Below are 23,237 nucleotides of genomic sequence, written 5' to 3'. Positions count from 1 at the left end.
CACCCTGAATGAATATGGCTATTAGGGAGCGAATACAAATAGTAATCAAGAGTTACCTTACCTATCGGATTTGAGATGGAAGGTTTTAACTGCGGTTTCTCAGGCTAGAATTATACATATGTAGTATGGGAAATGTATCCGTGAACCATTACTTAGCTGCTACAACCAAAGAGATTTATGGAGCAGAAACCAAGATGCTTGAAACTATGTCACTATGGAGTAGGCTGGAAGGCCTATTCTGGAAGAAAGTGTTGTCTCTTCCATCAAGCCCGCCAATTCAAATGATACGTTACGAGCTGAGTCTACTGTCATTAAACATCATGTGTATGTGGAAGATTTGGAGTTTTCTTTTTTTTTTTTTTAGGACATATATTATGACTTCTACCTCGGGTACATTATTGTCATCTATAGCTATATTATTGGAATAGAGCAAAGATAAGTCTTTACAAACCTGGAAGAGAAAGTCCATAGACGATGTTGGAAGCCGATATTTCGATACAGCTATTGGTATAAACCCTGACCGAGCAAAGAAGAAATTGTGGATTTATGATTGAAGGCCGACTAGGGAGCAGTGCAGGAAATACAAAAACTTCAAGGAGATCTTGGGTATTACATCGAAAGCCTTAGAGGTGGACAAAACTAGTTGATATTGTCAAAACCACTCGGGTGGAAACCTTGATGCACTTGGTGGTCCAGAGTCCGTTTTTACTTTCTAAACGAAAATTGTTTTACAGTATTTTAATGTTTGATTCCCTTATGGATGATGATTTTTAGTGAGGTAAGTTTATCGGTCATTTTGGCAACAATGACAATTTTAGAGTCTTAAATTTTTAAGTAACTGAACTGCGATGTGGTTATGGTGTGCTTCCTTTTCTCCTTTCTGTAATTTTGTGTGTTTTTCTTTTAAAGATGTGATCGTTTGTATAGTATTGTATTGTATTGGAAGGGTGTCCTTTTTTCAACCAGAACAAAAAATATTAAACAAAAATACTCAAAACTGCCAGCCAATAACAACTGAACACCCAGATGCTGATCTGCGGAAAAAGCAGCGTCTACCTTGAGAGATCTTGCTGGCTGACCAGCGGTCACATGAATGGGAGAGTACTTTACGAAGAGTAGTAACACTAGCGCCTGAGACTCATAGTTCCTCCTTGGGATGTGCAAACACTATAGCTACTGTGAACAGGTTTCTAACAGAAATGACAGTCTGCATTCTTACAAAAATTGACTGCCATCTTTCCAGCCCAGATTTGCGGTCATGTGCCATTCATTCGCAGCCACAAGTTGTTCTCTGTGCTTGCAAGGGGGTCCAACCCAAATGACTGGCAGCAAAAAGCAAAGGGAAACTCCTCTATTCTAGCACTCTTAGGGAGGAGAGGGCCATGGGCAATGACCAATGTATCTGGCTTCCCAGGAGAGCAACCACACCACAGACACAGTAGTGCCTGCACTCAGTCATACAGAGAAGACCACAGAGGTTCAAGCGACAACACTCACGAAGCTCAAACTCATCTCGCTTAATCCAAATACCTCACATAAACATCTGCATCACTCACAGACACTGCACAGAAACACCACTAACGCAACAAACTCCTTCCTCGGCAACTATGTTCACCTATATACCTCAAGCACCTTTATACTTACGGGATGCATAATTCACACACCCAATCACACTATGAAACCGGGTGGGAGGCCTTCTGGTATTCTGCAATTCCACCAAGTCGAACACATGCCTAGACCTCCATCAAACTTGAATCTTGATACTGCCCTTCCAGAGTCACTGTATCCATAGATTTCACGGAGCCATTAAAACTGGACTACATAATATTACCAGACTCATCACATCCACCAACACTCAACTATCTTTCCCGAACGCCTAAACCTACCCAGGCAAAGACAGTAAAGAGGGACTCCTTGATCTCCTCCAGATCAGCCAGTCACTGATCCCACCCACGACCAAGCAAACACCCGGACCCACCTGTCCAACCATATCCCACCACAACGGACAGACCACTCAGCCCTCCAATTCCACATCAAGCACACGATGCCCAGTTACTGCAGCCAACCTAGACTCAATCATCAATACTCGAAACAGTTCTCATTGCATGTGCATCACCCAGGAGCCACCACAGTCCTAGAAGTACTGAAATAACCCCTAAAAATTAAAATTACACTCGTGAACCACAGAGAACGCTCACTATCCAAAGACACAAGCATGTACCCACCAGCAGTAAACGCACCCTCTGGATGCAAGAAAATAACTGGTGCACAACCCCAACACATGATGATGATTACATAGCCCTAAACCTTCTCCAGATCCACAAGAACGCTCGCCACCCACACTGTATTCCACCATAGGAGCAGAGCCCTTTTCAAACAGTCGTGAAAGGCATCAGTCACCTCACAGATCCAATAATGAGACAAATACAATGCCATACAATCTTCAAAAACACGCAGAGAGCAGACAAGCCAACAAGCTTCCATGTATCCCACCACGAGAGCCAACCAAGTCGACTACTATCTAAACCCACTACAACATTTTATTTTGTTTAGTTTCACATTTTTTATTAAATTTCAACCATAAACCCACTACAACATTGACCCAGGCTTCACACACAGATGACAATCGATCCATCATAGGGAGCGCATTCTCAGGGGGAGTCGCGCCGTTCCACAAAACTGTCAATATGCCACTAAAAGCAGGGCACCTTGCCCGAAGCGTTCAGGGCAGGACCGACCATCCCCCTCCAAATCTAGACCCGGGGAGCTAACCAAATATAGAGCCAACACACCTGAACACTCTGTTGTTCTGGTCTTGTAAATGGATAGCAATCAACCACACCCCAGTTGGGATTTGGACCTCGACGCATGACAAAACCATTCTGGTGATTGGGGACATCTTCCATTTGACAGATTATGGTGAATTTAGTCATCAAATCCTATCCTACATCTCAGATCGCTCCACAAAGACAACCTTCTTGCATTATTGAATATCTGCTTGTCACCAATTGGATTCAACAACATTACTTCCATGGGCTGCCGTGTACCTCTCCAATCCAAAACAGGGGTCATTCGGGATGGCAGCCCCTCTCCCAAGGGTCTATCCACTCTTTAGCCCCCCCCTCAATACCTATACAAAAAAACGGACAGGACAACTAACCAATCAAATTGGCTGTCATTTTAGGCATCACCTGGCCAGGTCTGAAATGCAGGTGGCTTTGCAGCCTAACAAATGGACTAAATGAAATGTCTACCCACTGCAAGAGACCTGAACTAACCAACCACACCAGGAACACAGTCTACAGGGGGACTCAGCCCTACCCGCAAGCAGCGCAGTCTGCGGGGGGAGGGGAGGGCGGTGATCAGCCATCCAGGTGCACAGTCACACGGGGGGTGGTGAAGAGGGGTGCCATCTCTGCCTGCATGCATGCATGCATTCTGCAAGGGGAAGGGGGCTCAGCCCTACCAACAAACAGTCTACAGGAGGCAGGGGAAATCAGCCCTAATAACACGCAGTCTGCAGGGGGGGCGGGGGAAATCAGCCCTACCGACACACAGTCTGTAGGGGGCGGAAGGTCAAGGGGGAAATCAGCTCTAGCGACACACAGTCTGCAGGGGGGAGCTCAACTCTACCGACACGCAGCAAAGTCTGCGGGGGGAAAACAATCAGCCATACAGGTACGCGGTCTGCAGGAGAAAGAGGATCCGCCCTACGGACATGGGGGAGGAATTCTCACCCTACCGACATAGTGTGGTTCGGGTGTACTCTCGGACCCAATGATGTCCAACCCTAGTTAATGCAGAGTGGAGAGGTTAGCTGGGTGCTTCCACTACTCAGTAGTTACAGGGACTTAGCCCTATGGGCATGCAGTCTGGTTCGGGAGTACTCAGTCCTACCCTAGTTACTGCACAGTGGAGAGGTTAGCTTCCAATAGAGAGAAATAGTACACAACTACACTGCGCTTTGAAAAACAATCAGTATATTACAGGATTTTGGGTTTATTCAAGGAATACACAGCCGACACGTGTTTCGACCTCAGAGTCTTCCTCTAGCCTGATCCGTAAGGAACAAGGATATATCCCCAGTTATGTGGGTGTGAATGTAGCTAACTGAGCAAGGACGCTTCACAAAAATACAACAGTGCGGTACATATTCAATTAAAAAAATTGCTCTATTGAGCAGTCTCTGCTTGACAACGTGCATCCCAACGTGCTACCCTAGAGAATGCAGAGTGGAGAGGTTAGCTGGGTGCTTCCACTACTCAGTGGCTACAGGGACTTAGCCGTGTGGGCGGCATGCAGTGGGGTTCAGGAGTACTCTCATACCTACTGACTGTGCTACCATAGTGAATGCAGAGTGGAAAGGCTGGCTGGGTGCTTCCACTACTCACTGGCTACAGGGACTTAGCCGTGTGGGCGGCATGCAATGGGGTTCAGGAGTACTCAGTCCTACGGACGTGCTACCCTAGTGACTACACAGTGGAAGGTTAGCTTGCAATACTCACTGGCTACGGGGATTTGGCCCTACGGACATGCAGTGTGGTTCAGGAGTACTCTCATACCTACTGACTGTGCTACCATAGTGAATGTAGAGTAGAGTGGAGAGGCTGGCTGGGTGCTTCCACTACTCACTGGCTACAGTGACTTAGCTGTGTGGGTATGCAGTGGGGTTCAGGAGTACTCTCAGACCTACTGGTGCGCTTACCTGGTGAATGCAGAGTGGAGAGGCTAGCTGGGTGCTTCCACTACTCAGTGGCTACTGGGACTTAGCCCTGTGGGCGGCATGCAGTGGGGTTCAGGAGTACTCAGTCCTACGGACGTGCTACCCTAGTGACTACACATTGGAAGGTTAGCTTGCAATACTCACTGGCTACAGGGATTTAGCCCTATGGACATGCAGTGGGGTTCAGGAGTACTCTCATACCTACTGACTGTGCTACCATAGTGAATGCAGAATAGAGAGGTTAGCTGGGTGCTTCCACTACTCAGTGGCTACTGGGACCTAGCCCTGTGGGCATGGAGTGGGGTTCAGGAGTACTCTCAGACCTACTGGTGCGCTTACCTGGGGAATGCAGAGTGGAGAGGCTAGCTGGGTGCTTCCACTACTCAGTGGCTACAGGGACCTAGCCCTGTGGGCATGCAGTGGGGTTCAGGAGTACTCAGTCCTACGGACGCGCTATCCTAGTGACTGCAGAGTGGAGAGGCTGGCTGGGTGCTTCCACTACTCAGTGGCTACAGGGACCTAGCCCTGTGGGCATGCAGTGGGGTTCAGGAGTACTCTCAGACCTACTGGTGCGCTTACCTGGGGAATGCAGAGTGGAGAGGCTAGCTGGGTGCTTCCACTACTCAGTGGCTACAGGGACCTAGCCCTGTGGGCATGCAGTGGGGTTCAGGAGTACTCTCAGACCTACTGGTGCGCTTACCTGGGGAATGCAGAGTGGAGAGGCTAGCTGGGTGCTTCCACTACTCAGTGGCTACAGGGACCTAGCCCTGTGGGCATGCAGTGGGGTTCAGGAGTACTCTCAGACCTACTGGTGCGCTTACCTGGGGAATGCAGAGTGGAGAGGCTAGCTGGGTGCTTCCACTACTCAGTGGCTAGAGGGACCTAGCCCTGTGGGCATGCAGTGGGGTTCAGGAGTAATCAGTCCTACGGACGCGCCATCCTAGTGACTGCAGAGTGGAGAGGCTGGCTGGGTGCTTCCACTACTCAGTGGCTACAGGGACCTAGCCCTGTGGGCATGCATTGGGGTTCAGGAGTACTTTCAGACCTACTGGTGCGCTTACCTGGGGAATACAGAGTGGAGAGGCTAGCTGGGTGCTTCCACTACTCAGTGTCTAAAGGGACCTAGCCCTGTGGGCATGCAGTGGGGTTCAGGAGTACTCAGTCCTACGGACGCGCTATCCTAGTGACTGCAGAGTGTAGAGGCTGGCTGGGTGCTTCCACTACTCACTGGCTACAGTGACTAAGCCATGTGGGGTTCAGGAGTACTCTCAGACCTACTGGTGCGCTTACGTGGTGAATGCAGAGTGGAGAGGTTAGCTGGGTGCTTCCACTACTCAGTGGCTACTGGGACCTAGCCCTGTGGGCATGCAGTGGGGTTAAGGAGTACTCTCAGACCTACTGGTGCGCTTACTTGGGGAATGCAGAGTGGAGAGGCTGGCTGGGTGCTTCCACTACTCAGTGGCTACAGGGACCTAGCCCTGTGGGCATGCAGTGGGGTTCAGGAGTACTCTCAAACCTACTGGTGCGCTTACCTGGTGAATGCAGAGTGGAGAGGCTAGCTGGGTGCTTCCACTACTCAGTGGCTACAGGGACCTAGCCCTATGGACATGCAGTGGGGTTCAGGAGTACTCTCATACCTACTGACTGTGCTACCATAGTGAATGCAGAGTGGAGAGGCTGGCTGGGTGCTTCCACTACTCAGTGGCTACAGGGACCTAGCCCTGTGGGCATGCAGTGGGGTTCAGGAGTACTCTCAGTGTGCAAGATGGGGTGTACACCCACAGCCACCATGCACAGGGACCATGAAGGAGACCTCTGTGCCATCATCAACTGGCATCTCTCGCTCATCTGATCATCTTACAGTAATGTACATTACAGGCAAATAAGTATCACCAAAACATTTTGAGCAACTATATTAACTAAGCTGCAGGGGACGAAACCACTGAGGTCGAAAATCCACCCAACTGCTTGCGGCAAAAGCTGACTTTCAACCCCAATTAAACAGTCTGCGAAAACATCCCTAAATGTACATTACTTTGAAAACAATATTAATTGAGAATAATGACCATTTGTATAGCACACGCCACTGGCCTATAAATAATGATTTGCATTGGAAGTGGCAGCGATGGCATCACTCTTGCAAGGGTGGCAAACTGAGTCAGCACTGCGGGCATTCGTGCCCACGAAGCAGGCTTCGGATAAACAGCTTTGCAGAAAGCCACCCGCTGCAGGATGACATTGCCTGCCACACACACACACACACTGACACACTGACACACACACAGATACCAGGAGTGGGTGGGCAGTGCCCACCTCACCCAACCAATTCCCTCTATGCATGGCTCCCAGGTCTCCCTGAAGTGGGCAGAGTCTCCCGGACACCACGGACCCACAGCTCCACCATAAATCACCTGTGATTGAAAGAGCCCCAAAAGCTCCGACATGGGAACACCACCCCCAAAAGGTAGAGAGGATCAGAGCGCCCCACCCCGGCCCCCACCATCCATAAAAAGCTGCATATGCAAAACATAGTGAATGAACACTTGGGTACCTACTCGTTGCCACCGTGTGCCCAGCGTCCCAAACAAGGGCGGTCTGGAAAAGAGACTGCCGGGCAGAAGGAGGTTGCAAAATAGCTCTGTGTGTTCGTGTGCCTGCACCAGAGATCGGAGTGTAACCCGCAGCCTTTCATCCTTCGCCGAGTGCGGCATTAATGACCCCAATTATTTAACATGAGACTATCGGGTGCCTGAATAGCAAACAGTGTGAATCTTCCCCGTCCGTGCGCACATTAACAGCAACGCAGGATTGTGAACTGCACAATCAACGCACACTTTGCAAAAGTATATGTGGGCCTTGCGCGGGCTTATTAACCGCAACAGAAGAGCAGAACGTATCAGAAAAGGCGCTGCATATAAAGACGTGAAAAAGCGGGGCTCTTTAGTTTTGCTAAGCGCCCATTCTCGCCCCCCCCACCCCCCCAGTCCCTCCGGAAAAATAGGACATGCAACAAAAGACACGCACCAAGAAGCTACAGAGTGAACAGATTAATTAAAGGGGATACAAAATACCCAAAAAAACAAAGCCTGCGAGCTGAAAAACAAGCCCCAGAACCCCACCTCCCCGCTCCCCCCGGATCCTGCAGAAAGGAGCCCATTGTTCTCGCAGGCTGCAGTAAACAAGGCGTGGCGCCCTCCGCTGGCCAGCTCGGGCCAGTGCAGCCGGCACAGGGAGAAAAACAACTTTGATTGGCAGTGATCGCGGAATGGACGAGGGAAAAAAAAGGAACTGGGACCCCAGGACAAAGAGAAGAGGCGATGGGTGCCCTGGGAGCACAGCAAGGCGGCACGAGAGCGCCTAGAAGCGGGAACCCCAACATTAAAGCGCCTTATGGCTGAAAATGCACCTTAGCATATAACCGCTAATCACCAGAGGGTCCACTATGTGCACAGTAAGATTCTGGCCACATCATCACCTGGCGCCACTCGTGCCACCCAGGCCAAACCCACACTGAACAAAGAAATGCCCCCATTGTGCCCGAGTACTTATCAGCACTCAAACCTGTCCTGCCAGAAAGCACCCAGGTCCCAGAGCGGTGCCCCGCAAGTTCATTCATTCATAGGGGTGCGGGAGCCAGGAAACCTGGGGTTCCGCCAGGAACGCATCGGAATGGGCTAAATGGCAACCCTTTAGTGGTGCGTGAAAAGGCGGGGCTTTTCTATGCAAAGTGTGACGACCTGCACGGCGGTGGAGCAGGAAGGCTGCCACTGCAAGAGGGTGAGCCACCGAAGACAGACAACTCGGTGGGTTCAGCGCCCCGTGCACGGCCAGAGGCTGGATCACAGTGGGGCAGCGTAACCACCACCCCACACAACAAGTAGTCACGAGCGTGGTGAGAATTACAGCTGCAAAGGTTGCCCGCTTTCCTCGTGGAGACACAGAGGCAACAGCATACAAAGAGTAAATGAAGTCGGAGTCATGGATATACACGCTATATCCCACGACTTGTCAAAAACGTGCGTCTATAAAGAGTAGGTTTTAATTTATAGCAACGTGTCACAAAAATCACCGTGAAAAGTGCCAAGTGCTAATCATTCCAAATCCATAAATTAATCGGTTAGCAAAAGAATAATAACAAAACCTCAAACATTCACAGATTTCAACGTATGCCACAATTATCAAACTTCTAGTTAATCACACATTTTACAACAGAATTGATTTATTTATATTTTTTTTATTTGCATTTGTTTTTAAAAGAACCTTTACAAAAAGAACATTTAAAATTGCTATTTAATATAAGCACAATATATCACCAGTTCAAAATACACAAGAAATCACACACGGCCCACTTATGGTCAATGGGGCAAAGGGGGGGGGGGGACTCACCAATATAGGCAATTCAACATTCAAAACATTACAAATTCCAGCATTACACAAATAATATAAAGTTATATTTTCATTCTAACCGCTATATCCCTGCCTACAATAGGTATTCATTACACATTAAGTGGCCGTTGATCAAACATGCTATACCCCCACTAACCAATAACCGGACTGCTAATCCCCTCCTGGTCTAATACTTTCCCAATGTCTAAATCGACGTGTACCCCATTCTAACTCAGACTTAGAACAGTAATTTCAGAATGCCGTTATTCTAACAGAGACTGGGTTATGTACGTATTTTCCCCCATATATACGCATGTAGACTGCCCTCAAGATTTTACATTCTGTGAATACGTGTTGGGGATTGTCGATATTGCCTGGGATCTTACCTATGTGGAAAGTCCTTGACTCCAATGGTATCGCTAAAAAGGCACCCTTTGACACACTAAGACGGGTAGCTGGTTTAATCACAGACTCAACATTATGTTACGTACTGCAAGGCTGGGACTCTGTCGAGGGAGGTTTGGGTCTTGAAATAGTGATGCACAACATTAGCCGTATACCTGTAGGATCGAAGGTTAGATACGTGCAGGTAGTTATTCACCCAGTCACATCGTTCAACCTTTCTACGGAAAATGGCTTTCAACAGGTCATATTGTGTACCACGACTAAAGTCAGGGAACCAGTTTATTAACTTGAATAACTTCATTCACGAGTGAGAACTCCCCTATATTAATTCCTGTAACAGTCCTCCTAGCTCTTCCAGCGATCAGTAATATCTGACATTTTGCCCTAGAGTTAGCTTTTAAGAATAGTAAGGGAGAAATAACCCCACTTCCAGTCTAAGATGTTCTACCGGGGTAGCCCACGTAGGTAATCATAGCCAGAGCCTCCATCCCATATAGGACAGCATGATAATCCCTTCTAACAAATAGCCAGCTGTTTTACAAGCACATTTTTCAATCATGAACATCGATCTCCCGGCCTTCCCTTTTTTGGACGCAATAATATAAGAATAATCCTTTTTACCGCTCATTTCATGCCCCAAGTACACGTATTCATCAACATAATTCAAAGTACCCTGTCCGGTAAAGAAGACAGGTTGATTCCCCTTCCTAGGGGCTATTAACATTGATTTGGTTTTCTCCATGTTGATTGACAATTTGTTCTCCGCTGCAAATGCTGCGAGTTCTGCAAACATTTCCCATAGCGCTGCGGATGGTGTGATTGAACATAATCAAGGACTCGGCCCCACCCCCGCACCAAATTTTTGGACAGCAACATCCGGTCTTAGAGAGGCGGGCAGGTAAACTAGCCAGATACAAATTAAATAACAGGGGAGCCAGGGTACAACCCTGTTTAATTCCTGTGTTAGTCTCAATCCATGCTGTAGTGGTCCCCGCATCATCCAACCTCACTCGCCCCCCTCCCTCATGTTAGAGTGTAGGCCTCTTAAAATAGCCAAAAACCAACTAGGGCATCCCCACTCCTTCAACTTACTCCATAACCTTCTCGACTGACCCCATCAAAGGCCACCCGGAAGTCGACAAACAGTATATAATACCCCCAAAAACCGCAGCGGCAAACCATATCAGTCTATCAACAACCCTCAGGTAGTGGGAAGTGACAGCCTGGGCGGAACCCTACCTGGGTGAATTGCAACAGCTGGTTTTCCTCAACCCCATGTCTGTAGGGCTTTTAGGACTATGGACGAGACCCCTCCCCCCGTCATGTCCAAGAGAGATAGTAACCTATAATTTTCCCGGTACTAGTCTGTCCCCCTTTTTATAGATTGGTAGGGGTACAGATTGCTGCCAAGAGGTAGGTATCTCACAAATAATGCATGTAGCATCTTGACCCATCCTTGCGGGTCGAATTTTAAAACACTGGCGAGGTCATTTGGACCCAGAGCGCTTAAATTTTCGAATAATCAGCTCAATCTCATACTCTGAGAGAACCAAAGACCAGCCCTCAGGGAATACCTCCGGGCACCTTTCCTTGTGAGGAGAGGAACCTTGATTCATAAGGTGCCTTAAGCACATGTTTTCCTCAATAATATTTACAAGTTTGTGTGTCCTTTCACCTTTTGCTGAGGATAAAAGCCTCCATACGGTTCTACTTTCACGACTCCGCAAGGCAGCAATCCTATTCTGCCATTGGCTATTCTCAATTGAAAAACGCCAAAGCTTAACCCAGCGCCTATATTCGATCTGGATAGCCTTGCTCTTACTTGCCACTCGATGTCAGGGCAGTCGGCCCAACATAAGATCAGTAATTTATTTCTCAATGCCCTCTTTGCGTCTCAAAAGGTTACATAAAATATGTTAGAGCGTTTGACAGCAATTACCACAGTGCCCTAATGTCCCACCCAGTTTCAGTGGTTAATGCCTGCAGCCATTCCTCGATCTCGATACTATTCGACCTCCTCAAGAATATCTCCAAAAATATCAAAAGAATACAATTTACACAAATCACAAGCAAATGTCTTTATGAACTGTAAAAGGTCGACTCGCTGGGACATCTACGGACTATCTCCCTCGCCAAAAAATAGCAGATATTCCGTGTAATCTAGAATCCAGACGGAGCTAGTTTCGACATTTGTCTGCCTCAGGACCAACTGTTATATATTGGGTCTAGTCAGATGTTATATCCAACTGATCGGAGCAATATGTATAAAATAAGAACAAATACCTCCAATCCTTTTTGTATTGGGGTAAGACTGTACTTTGTAGAGTTACACTAGTGTCACGCAATCCAGTTGTTTTCCCTGTTGGGGTAGATGCTAGTCCCACATCCCCCCCTTGCTCTACACCGGAGCTCATGGTTTTTTTTTTTTCTCTCCCCTCCCTCTCTCCCTGTGCAGGGGATCAAGTGCGAGGAGCAAGGCACTCGTGCAGGAACACTGTTCTCCTCTCACCTCCACATTTTAAACAAAGACCTACAATTACTAAGACAAAATACAATGAAGTACCTCATACGGTTGCACAAATTCAAGTCCTCAATATCCCTGCTCTGCTGAAGATTTGCAGGGAATCTGGATCCATGACCCACATGTGGTGGTCCTGCGCGACGTCCATACTCTTCTGGAAAGAGGTCATTTCTCACATTAAGGCCATCACAGGATCTACAGCTCCCCGAAGCTCCCCAGGATCCTCTCCTTTGCGAGGCGGTTGAAAGAGGCTATCCCCCAACTGGTGTGCATTCCTCCTGGCAGCAGCAAGGATGGCCACTGCCAAACGCTGGAAACAACGAGAAGGACCAATTGGTAATCTCTTCTGGTGTACATTTTCGTATACTGGCATAGCGGCACCTACCATGGAACATCTCGGATCACTGGAATAAGTGTGCGACTCACACCTCACATTGATCCACCCGAGATGTCCAGGGACTGGGTGAGCTACTCACACTGGTCCTCCAGAGATGTCCAGGGACTGGGTGAGCTACTCACACTGGTCCTCCAGAGATGTCCAGGGACTGGGTGAGCTACTCACACTGACCCTCCAGAGATGTCCAGGGACTAGGTGAGCTCCTTATACCAGTCCTCCAGAGATGTCCAGGGTGCGATTTGTGTCAAGTTGGTGGCATGGCTGTAAACTCCTTAGGAGGCCATTCGGAAGGAAGCACTCTTCAGATTGTGCTGCTGGAGTCTGCTTGGCAAAGCCGGCCTTAGGCACCATTAGCCCCCACCACACCATCTCAGGGGAGTCTTTAAGGGCTCTCCAAAGCTGGCGTAGTGGGAGAAGGTGTGGCAGGCGCCCTTATGTTATTAAATGCGCCCGCGACGGTGGGGCGCATTTAACAACAATAGGGTGCTGATGATTAAGCTCCCTGCTCCGACGCAGGAGCGAGGAGGTTTTCATTGGAATAGGACGCACAAGCGTCCTATTCCAGTGATTAACCCCTTGCGAGGTGCCAGAGCAGGGAGGGACAAAACAATGTGGTACTCCGACCCCGCCCCAACCCCCTCCCCACTGTTGACCAGGGGCATGCAGGGAGAAGGGGTGCCAATTCACCCAGGGCGCTGCTGCCTCTAGGGCCGGCCCTGCTACTTGGGAAGCGTCCACGGAGGACTTGGGCCAAAATGAGGGTTGGCTGTAGGGATAGGGAGCAGCACTGGCTCAATGTGCGCACAGGGAGTGCTGCCGCACCAGTGCAGCCCCTGCGCGGTGTAGTAAATAAAGGGCACTTTGCCTCAATCTCAAACTTAAGTATCGGTCTGGCCCAGCGCATAATAAAGAATTGCGCCTCGTGGCCCTTAAACACACTTTACAAGAACAGGAGGGAGTTCAGTTCTGTTGCTCAGCTGATATTTGTTCTTGATAGGCATTTGGGAGGTAACTGGGGTATTGTGGGGCAGTCATTTGTAAATGCCCCATCACAGTTCTAATTGCCTATACATTCGTAAAAATTGGCTGCTGATGACAAATGTAATCGCCAGCCCCTTTGTTTAGGTGCAAACCAAACACATCTTTGAGCCGGAGAGGAGTCTAGGCAGGGTTCAGTGAGCCCCCTACAGGGGCTGTCAGAATGTTGGGGAGGGCGGGGCACACAGGGCTCTAACAGACCCGGGGCCGGCACTAATAGGGAGCCTTGGAGAAGGTAGCGAGGGAAGAACACACTTTTGGCAACATCATTTACGTGTGATGCAGACGAGGGGTTAGAGCGTACCAGCGTCTCACAGTTGGGAAGTAGAGGGCCTACTGTGCTGGCCTAACAAAGCCAGGTGGGCGGAGGGGTTAGCTCTGCAAGGGACATGTCACACAGTGCAGGTAGGATGCATGGCACACAGCGCAGGTAGGATGCATGGCACACAGCGCAGGTAGGATGCTCCTTGGTTGCGGAGTCTCAAATGCTCCTTCAGACAGAGATGCAATTGAGTTACATCAGCCCACATTACCAGCAAGATAGCCCAGCGAGTCAAGTGCTCGGCTCAAACATCTGGGTTCAATCTGCAAGATAAAAGTTCAGTCCCCAGCAGGGCCGACTTAGCCCTTCATCCTACGAGGTTGGTAAATAGAGTACCATCAAAACGGGTAACCCATGTAAGGTGTTAGTCCCATTTAACAATGACGCAGAATGGAATGGAGATGCACTGATCATCTTGGAAGTGCTCTGGCTAGATGCAGGTTTACACCTGGATTAGTCCCATTTAACAGTGACGCAGAATGGAATGGTGATGCACTGATCATCTTGGAAGTGCTCTGGCTAGATGCGGGTTTACACCTGGATAAGTGCCATTTAATAACAGTGACTCAGAATGGAATGGTGAGGCAATGATCATCTTGAAAGTGCTCTGGCTAGATGCGGGTTTACACCTGGATTAGTCCCATTTAATAACAGCGACTCAGAATGGAATGGTGATGCACTGTTCATCTTGGAAGTGCTCTGGCGAGATGCGGGTTTACACCTGGATAAGTGCCATTTAACAGTGATGCAGAATGGAATGGAGATGCACTGATCATCTTGGAAGTGCTCTGGCTAGATGCAGGTTTACACCTGGATTAGTCCCATTTAATAACAGCGACTCAGAATGGAATGGTGATGCACTGTTCATCTTGGAAGTGCTCTGGCGAGATGCGGGTTTACACCTGGATAAGTGCCATTTAACAGTGATGCAGAATGGAATGGTGATGCACTGATCATCTTGGAAGTGCTCTGGCTAGATGCGGGTTTACACCTGGATTAGTCCCATTTAACAGTGATGCAGAATGGAATGGAGATGCACTGATCATCTTGGAAGTGCTCTGGCTAGATGCAGGTTTACACCTGGATTAGTCCCATTTAATAACAGCGACTCAGAATGGAATGGTGATGCACTGTTCATCTTGGAAGTGCTCTGGCGAGATGCGGGTTTACACCTGGATAAGTGCCATTTAACAGTGATGCAGAATGGAATGATCATCTTGGAAGTGCTCTAGCTGAAAGCAGGGTGGGGCTACCAGGTAGGAGAGGCCCCGAAGATCGCCCAACACATATCATACAACACCGGAACTGCATGGGATGACAGGATATTGACACTACCGCCCTGGGGAGAGTTATTCAACTAGGAGTGATGGGGAAGATTAACTCAGTTTTGCAAAAGAATAAACCGCTGGAGAAACGAAAAATCAATGCAGTGTCCAGACTGTCTATATAAGAACTAAAAAAGCAGGGTGGATCCCAGTGCTCAATTACCAGGAAGATATGAATTGGATATTTAACTGAGGACAAGGTACCTTCAAGAAGTTGGTCTTTTTTTTAAATATCTTTTTTTAAATGAAATTTTCATGTACTCATTAGAGGACTTCATTTGTGAGAGCACTTCATCTCTAATCATGACAACACTCCTGAGGAATGTTCTATATTCATTATGCTAGTGAACCAAAACATGTATATAGAGTGGTGTATGCGGATGTATACGTCAATCGATGTATTGCATGCAAAGAGCAAAAAATATTTGTCTCAATAATAACAACAGGATCAACAGTATTGTATAGTGTGAGGACTAATTATACTGTGTGCACTGATTGAAGGGGAGGATTCCCATATTGAATTACATTGATTTTAGGGCATCTCTCCAGCCCTACAATCGCTCCACTGGCTCCTGGTGACAGATGGTCCCTCTTTGTTCTCTTCCCTTCACTCTGGCCAACCTCTATGGACTCTCCCCTTCTCGCTCATCTGAAGCCAAAAACCTTAGAGTTATCTGCGACTCCCCTCTTTCCTTTCTTCTTTCCTCACATCCAGGACCTTTCAACTCCACTTCCATTCCTCACTTTCCCCCAGAAGCTCAATATCTCTAGGGCTCTGGTACTCCCTAGGTTGGACTACTACAAAAGCCTCTTCCGTAATCAACCCTCTTCCTCTCCAAGTCCCCTCCGGCTTATCCAGAATAGAACTATGGGACTTATCCTTGGCCTCAAGCCCAGGGGCTGCATCTCTCCAGCCCTAAATTATCCAGCCCTAAATTATCTCTACTGGCTCCAGTTTGCTGCAAGGATCAAATTAAAATCCCTGTGCCTCATCCAGAAGACTGCCTGAGGACGGGGACCACAATATCTACAATAGCCTCTCACCAAACACTGTTGTCCCTCCCGACCTTTACGCTCCTCCAGAGCCAACTCTCTTCTCTGCGTGTCAAGCACTTCTCTAAACAGTAATCTGGTGGGCAATCTCTTTCCTCAGTTGGCTCCTACCTCTGGAACAGCCTCCCCCTTCCTCCGTCGGATCTCCCCAAGTTCCTCAAGACTTTCCCCTTTCACCCCCTCCTTCCCGATCTCCCTCCCTTGGTAGGTCGCTGAGATCTGTGACCAGGGCCATTGTCCTTCTGGGTCCTGGTCCCCCACAATAGCCATCAAGACTCCACCTATTCCCAGCAATTGCCTTTGGGTACCCACTGGCCTGTACTGTCTCACAGGCCTGCACTTACTGTATTGGCAGTTGACCACTCTTACCAAGTAATCTCTGCCAGGCACTTAACAACTGCTCTTGCAACTTACATAAGAGCACTTCCCTCTGTGGTACTCCTAGCACTCCCCGTCCCTTCTCTCTCTGCACTTGCACGCTCACAAGGCCTAGTAGGGCCACCTCTTTCATTCTCTTCATTGTTATTACATTTGCCTATCATTCACATGTTCTCTCCCCGTTGCCATGTGGGCGCTTTGAAACACAATGTACTTTATGTATAAGCGCCTTACAATTGCACAATAATAATAAAAAAAGTTTTTTTTAAGTATGGAGGTTTATGAAAAAGGATGTATATATATTTTTTTCTAATTGATTAGTACAAGTTTTGAAGGCCTTTACTAAATAAACTTTAGATGCCAAGAAATCTGAAATGATTAATGTCCCTGCAGTAGACATGGTTAAAGGACTAGCTGAAAGTGCTCCCATCACACTTGGGTAAGGACGGATGTCTTCTAGTTTCAAACTAACTGGTCATGTTGAGAATAGGTTGGGAGTCTCCATTCTGGGAGCACTGTTTGCACCTGGGTTTACAACACACTTTGCCAGGAAGCTTCCCAAGATGACACAAGGAAATGTAACCAAGTTTACACAGTCCCTTGAGGGGAAAGGGTTAGTCAGGGAAAGTACCACTTGTTCAAAGCTTTACAGCATTAGGACACAACTGCAGTTGTAGAAACGTTGGAGCAAGACCCATAGCAGGAAGGAGGGGGATGGGACTGAGAGGACAGGTGAAGTGCGGACAACAACAACCAAAAAGGTGTGCTACCAGGGTCAAACCAGCACTTGGGATGTATAGACAGAGAGTCTAGCACCTTGAATTTCTAACACTACTGCCCCTCCCCCGTGACTGTGCACCGATGTGTAAAGTGGAGGACTTCCCACATCACTCCCACGGAAGACGCTATTAACTGGACTCTCACAGGAGCCAGGAAGATAAGGAGGACTGGGGAAGGTACCAGAGGACACAGAACAACACGAGGAAAGAATTGCATGGTTTGCCATGCGTGCAATTTCTCCAGCTCAGAACAGGATTCCAAGGAACATGAAGGATTGGGGGACGGGGGTTTGCAAAGGAAAAGAAGAGTGATGACTCTCAGGACTGCCTGAAAGCAGAAGACAAGAGCCTGACAAAGTACTGCAAGACGCAGACACTCAAACAATGGTTACTTTAAAAAGTGCAAGGCAGGCAATGACCCAGCTGCCACAGGAAGTGGACATAAATAAGCAGTCAAGTGGGCACCAGCAGATAGATACAAGTACCATTCAAAAAGTACATGAAAACAGGCAAAGCCCAAACGAAATCTTAAAAAGTCAAAAGGGTGAATGAATGCCCAACTGGCACAGTAAACTGGTGATGTAAGAACGGCATCAGAGAGTAACCAGCTGAAAGAAGTTCAGAAAGGCACTAGGAACTAGAGAGCAAAGCGGTTTCTCACAACACATCTGTGAGGAGAAAGACCCCTGACTGGGACGAGGCTTAAGTAAGCGAACTTTCCCTCTGGGTGTGAATGATTAAGAAGCTGCCATTGCTGACCCACAGGTCTTCCAGTTCCCCCCTCCCTCCACAGGTGCAGCCCGGGAGGAAGGTGAAGACGAAGGAGCAAGCGGATTCCGCAGGAAGTAGTCCTGCACGCAGCAATTGCCAATATATCAGTTCCCATATGCCATAGTCGTAGTAAATGAGTCACCAAGTATACTGTTTATGAACATGGTTAGCTGGCATGATGCATGCATTAAAGACAGCAAATTCAGATAAAATGTTAAAGCACCCCCTGTTCCCCATCACAGTCTACTTTATAACACAGATTCATTGTAGATTGGGGCGTTCTGTTATTCCGGAGATCTTGGGTGCTCGCGTCTGTAGAGTATGTCTTTAGTACATGTATGGGGGTATGGGGGCGGGGGGGTCAACCTGAAGTGGCACACTTATCTTGCAGCAGTTTGGGATTATGGAATGTCGGAGGATTTTGCTCCACCTCACAGTGCGAGTAAGTCCATGATTGGAGCAAAACAAGGATAGCCCCTCCTAGTTTTCATACAAAACGCTTGTTGGCGATACCCAACGTTGGGATGCTCTGATGTTATGGGGCATGTATGGGGATTCGCGTAGGTTTGGATGCCCTCATGTTAGCAGACGACAAGTATTAAAGTCCAGGGGTGAACCTGCAAATCCTCAGTGTAGTTGTAGCCCATATATTCACACCTTGGAGTAGACTCACCTATCTGCGGTTCTGGGAGGCCATTTATACATGTGTGAGATTATCCCACCTTGTTTCAATGCTGGTGTAAGCCATATTTACTATCATTATGAGTTAATGTATGACTGGCAAACCGTGCTCTACATAAATCAAAATGTATGTTGGTTTTCCTAAACAGCATTTCAAAATACAGCTTAATTTTCAATTTGAAAGAATATTTTTATTAGCAAAAGATGTCAGCCGCTGGGGGTTGCGTAACTAGTTAGCATAGAGGAGTCTTGTTTGTTATCGGACAAGAAAAGGACAGATTGATAGCTCTTTCTCGATTCTGTGGGTGGTGGTGCATGGCTGTTCTTAGTTGGAGCGATTTGTCTGGTTAATTCCGATAACGAATGAGACTCCTCCGTGCTAACTAGCTACACGACGCCCAGCGGCTGGCAACTTTTTCTAATAAAGATATTCTTTTAAAATTGCCAATTAAGCTGTATTTTGAAATACTGTTTAGGAAAACCAACATATATTTAGATGTATTATAACCAGTAAGCAGTGTGTGTTTTGCCAGTCATACATTAACTCATACTGCACAATTTGTGGGTGCTTATAGGTGCACCCTCTTTTTGACTTCGGCAACGCAGCTTCACCCAAGCTCTACTTCCAGTGGGTATAGCGCACATATACTGTGGCCCTTTACCCATATTCGCATGTTTACTATCAAGCACTGTCAGGAGAACATCACCCAATCCCTAGTGTTGGTGCAATGCTTGTACTGTGGTTCCTGCATGTTGGGGTTAAAGTTAGATGGCTCACTGTGGACAAAGACCATGAACTGGAATTTGGTTAAGGGTGGGCTACTTTCACCCAGATGCAGCTTTAGGCGTATAACATCAGGTTACTGTTATACCGAGTGCCTTCCTCCAACCCCGGTATTGCTGAGGGCAGAGCTTGGGTTTTAACCTGACCACAATGCTGGCGCGGGACACTTTTGGGGGTTTCTGTCCAACTTAGGCACATTGTTGATGTAGGCCTCGTTTTCGGTAGGTTATGGTCCCCCAAGTATTGATATAGGCACGGATTTGGAGAAGGGGTAGTCACCAATAAAAGGGTTCCCACCAGCTCTACTCTGGTTTAACCCAGATAGGTCAGCTGGCCAGTGTTGGCATGGGCCATGCAGTGGACTTTAGTTATGTTGGGGACCATTGTCATGCCACAGTGTTAGATGAAGCTCAGTTACTACTACTGCAGAGTCCAGTATTATTGCTGGGCAAGTTATGCTGGTGTGCCGTAACCTAGCCCCAGTGTCGGTGAGGTCAGAGTTTTGAGGCTGTGGTACGTCAACCGCTGTAACTGGTCCCCAGGGATGATGTAGGCCATGTCACGGGTTTAAGACATGTTGATGTTCTCCAGCCAGTTCCCAGTGTTACTGTCAGCCTTGTTTTTGAGGTTCAAGGGATATCTAATCTGACTTATCAGTTGGGGGTATACCCCATGAAAGGAGTTCACCCAAGGGTGGGGGCTCTTACCTGGCTCTGTAGCCGCTGGCACTGGTTTCCTCGCGGGTATTCCATGCTTTTCGGGCAGATCATCATTTTTAGGTTGGATCTGGCAGCCGGGGCCAGACTTTTGTCGGCAGTCGTGGTTCACTTTCCTAATGGACTGCGTCACCTCGACCCAACTTTCATCAAATCCTTTCTGAGCTCGGTCAAATTGTGGCGTACCTCAAGTATCACTCCCAGTCTCACCTCCCGTACCACAGAACCCCTATCCCATCAGCCTGGTCCTCCTCTTAACCTGGGCCCACAGATTTCTCACCCTAGGCCTACTCACTTCAATAAAGGCCCCCTCAGTCTGCAGTTTATGACACCATCCCAGCTGCGCTCTATGGGTAACAGAAGAAAAAGAAACCAACAAATTAATAAATGGGGCACGGGTCAGAAGTACCTCACAAAAACGATTTCATGAGCAAGGAAAAGTACCCCTCTCACCAGGCCCCTCCCCTGCAATGTCCTACACCTTCAAGTCTCCATTCCAAAGCTTTTACTCCCTTCCACGCCCACCTGCCCCCCTCACGCCACGTGCTGCCCTCCTATACCCTAGTGCTCTCACTTTCTACTCACCCTAAAGACTGCTCCTACCCAGTGCAATAGTAGATCTCAACCCTGCTTCAATCAAGCGCAGCCTTCACCAAAAGAGCTAGCAGGATTATACTAGTGCCTGCTCTCTGAACTCACGCCGGCCCCCTCCCGTTAGGGCTGTGTGTTATCCAGGCCTGCTACCCAAGTCTTTGAGGCTGAACCCCTGCAGCTCTGCCCACCACTCTGCCTCTAATCTCTCCTCTGCATGTTTACTTCACTCCTGACTCCTCTACCCTCTCCTGCCTGATGCCTTTGCCACTGCCTGATCTGCCGCTTCACTCTTCCAGTACCTGCCCCTCTGCTGTTGTCTATGCCTCTTTCCACCCCTCCTGCAGGTCCACCTCACTCCTGCCCCCTCTATCTTCTCCTGCTTGATGCCTTTGCCACTTACGCCACTGTCTGCTCTCTACTACCTGCTCTGCCAGTGCCTGCCCCTCTGCTGTTTTCTATGCCTTTTTCCACCCCTCCTGCCTCCTCTACCCTCTCCTGTCTGATGCCCTTGCCACTGCCTGCGCTGCCAGTGTCTACCCCTCTGCTGTTTACTCTGCCTCTTTTCACCCCCCTCCTGCAGGTCCACTTCACTCCTGCTTCCTCTACCCTCTCCAGCCTGCTCTCCTCTACTGCTTACTCTGCCTCTGTTCACCCCTCCCCTGCAGGTTTACTTCACTCCTGCCTCCTCTACCCTCTTCTGCCTGGGGACTCTGCCTTCTCTCCCCCTCTACTGCTTACTCTGCCTCTGTTCACCCCTCCCCTGCAGGTTTACTTCACTCCTGCCTCCTCTACCCTCTTCTGCCTGGGGACTCTGCCTGCTCTCCCCCTCTGCTGTTTACTCTTCCTCTGTTCACCCCTGCCCTGCAGGTTTACTTCACTCCTGCCTCCTCTACCCCCTCCTGCCTGGGGACTCTGCCTGCTCTCCCCCTCTGCCCCTTTCCACCCCTTCCTGTCTCCTCTACCCCCTCCTGCCTGGGGACTCTGCCTGTTCCCCCCCTTCTGCCCCTTTCCACCTCCTCCTGCCTGGGGACTCTGCCTGCTCTCCCCCTCTGCCCCTTTCCACCCCTTCCTGCTTCCTCTACCCCCTCCTGCCTGGGGACTCTGCCTGTTCCCCCCTCCTGCCCCTTTCCACCCCTTCCTGCCTCCTCTACCCCCTCCTGCCTGGGGACTCTGCCTGCTCTCCCCCTCTGCCCCTTTCCACCCCTTCCTGTCTCCTCTACCCCCTCCTGCCTGGGGACTCTGCCTGTTCCCCCCCCTTCTGCCCCTTTCCACCTCCTCCTGCCTGGGGACTCTGCCTGCTCTCTGCCCCTCTGCTGTTTACTCTGCCTCTTTGCACCCGCTCCTGCAGCTCCAGCCTCCTCACTCTGCCTGCTGCGCCCCTGTAACTGCTGCGCCCCCTGTTTGACCCTCTTGACAGGCCGCCTTGACCCCGGCAGACTCCCCTCTCTCCTCACCCCGCTTCCTCTGCCTCCGCTGCCGGAGCTCTCCGCCTCCGTGCCACAGCTCGCTCGGGCTCAGCGCAGAACACCTTCCAGGCCGCGCCCCCCGGCCGCCAGGCCCTCCCTCCCCGCCTGCAGGACGGCCCCTTGCCTGAACTCCTTCCGGCGCCCTGGCCCCGCCCCTCACCTCCTTCCGCCCCCTGCCCCGCCCCTTACCGCGGCAGCCACTCCCAGACCACGCGCTCTCCATCATAGCCACGCCCCCACAGCCAACCCGCTGCCTAACCCGCGACCTTCTTCCGCCGCTCCTCCCCCCTAGCTCCTCCCAACAGAGAATGCTCAGACCACCACGCTCTGGCCGTAGCCGCGCCCTTCGACTGTAGCCACGCCCTCCTTTATCCTCACATCAACAACAACATACCCGGCAACTGCCACTCCGTCAAGCGGCAGCGAATGACGGCTCCTGCCCGCTGTCTCCAGGCGGGGCCACCGCAGAAAGGGCAGCCAATGGCTAGAGGAAGGCGGGGGGAGCCGGGTGAGGTGACATCACTGTGGAAAGGTACCTGCCCGTCAACTGCCCTGGCCACGCCCCCAGCGCCCGGTGCTTTTTCCCTCCCGCTGAAGTTCATGTCTGAAGAGAAGGGGGTGTGACTGAGCGCTGCACGTGCAGGAGAGCCAGTCGACATAGAGAAAGGACAAACGGATGACTTCAGGCTTCTTAAAGGGCCAGGCAGTCTTTCCTGACAGTGGCCAACTGCAGGTTAGGAGAGGCCAGGGGGGACTGCTGTGATAGAGACAAAGATGAGGGGTGACCTGCATGTCCTGAATAATAGTCCAGAGTGCTGCCCAGGGACTGCCAAGGCACTGTGCTCCACATCAGTCATTCAGTCAGCGCAGGGCATGCTGCCACTGCCACCGCCTGCTA

General features: G+C 49.5%; 1 protein-coding gene across 7 annotated transcripts in view; it reads right to left on the bottom strand.

The window, feature by feature from the left end:
* Window positions 1-22,452, bottom strand: part of LOC138480702 (sestrin-1-like) — a 240,198-nt gene extending 217,746 nt beyond the window's left edge. Inside the window, exon 1 of one of the 7 annotated variants that reach the window (XM_069612402.1) lies at window positions 22,328-22,452. Coding sequence is in view for 5 of the 7 variants with exons in the window: in XM_069612399.1 (XP_069468500.1) it covers window positions 7,279-7,434 (156 nt within the window). In the remaining 2 variants the exon portion in view is untranslated. Of the gene's footprint in view, window positions 1-7,278; window positions 7,677-8,284; window positions 8,414-20,270; window positions 21,818-22,327 lie in introns of those variants that run through there. The other 6 variants (XM_069612397.1, XM_069612401.1, XM_069612398.1 and 3 more) reach the window with 6 other exon arrangements.
* Between the last annotated feature and the right edge of the window lie 785 nt (window positions 22,453-23,237).

This window comes from Ambystoma mexicanum, chromosome 5p (assembly GCF_040938575.1).
Source record: "Ambystoma mexicanum isolate Mex_15411 chromosome 5p, UKY_AmexF1_1, whole genome shotgun sequence".
In the NCBI taxonomy this organism is placed as follows: domain Eukaryota; kingdom Metazoa; phylum Chordata; class Amphibia; order Caudata; family Ambystomatidae; genus Ambystoma; species Ambystoma mexicanum.
The sequence above is the reverse complement of the archived record's forward strand: the minus strand, read 5'-3'. Positions and strand labels throughout refer to the sequence as shown.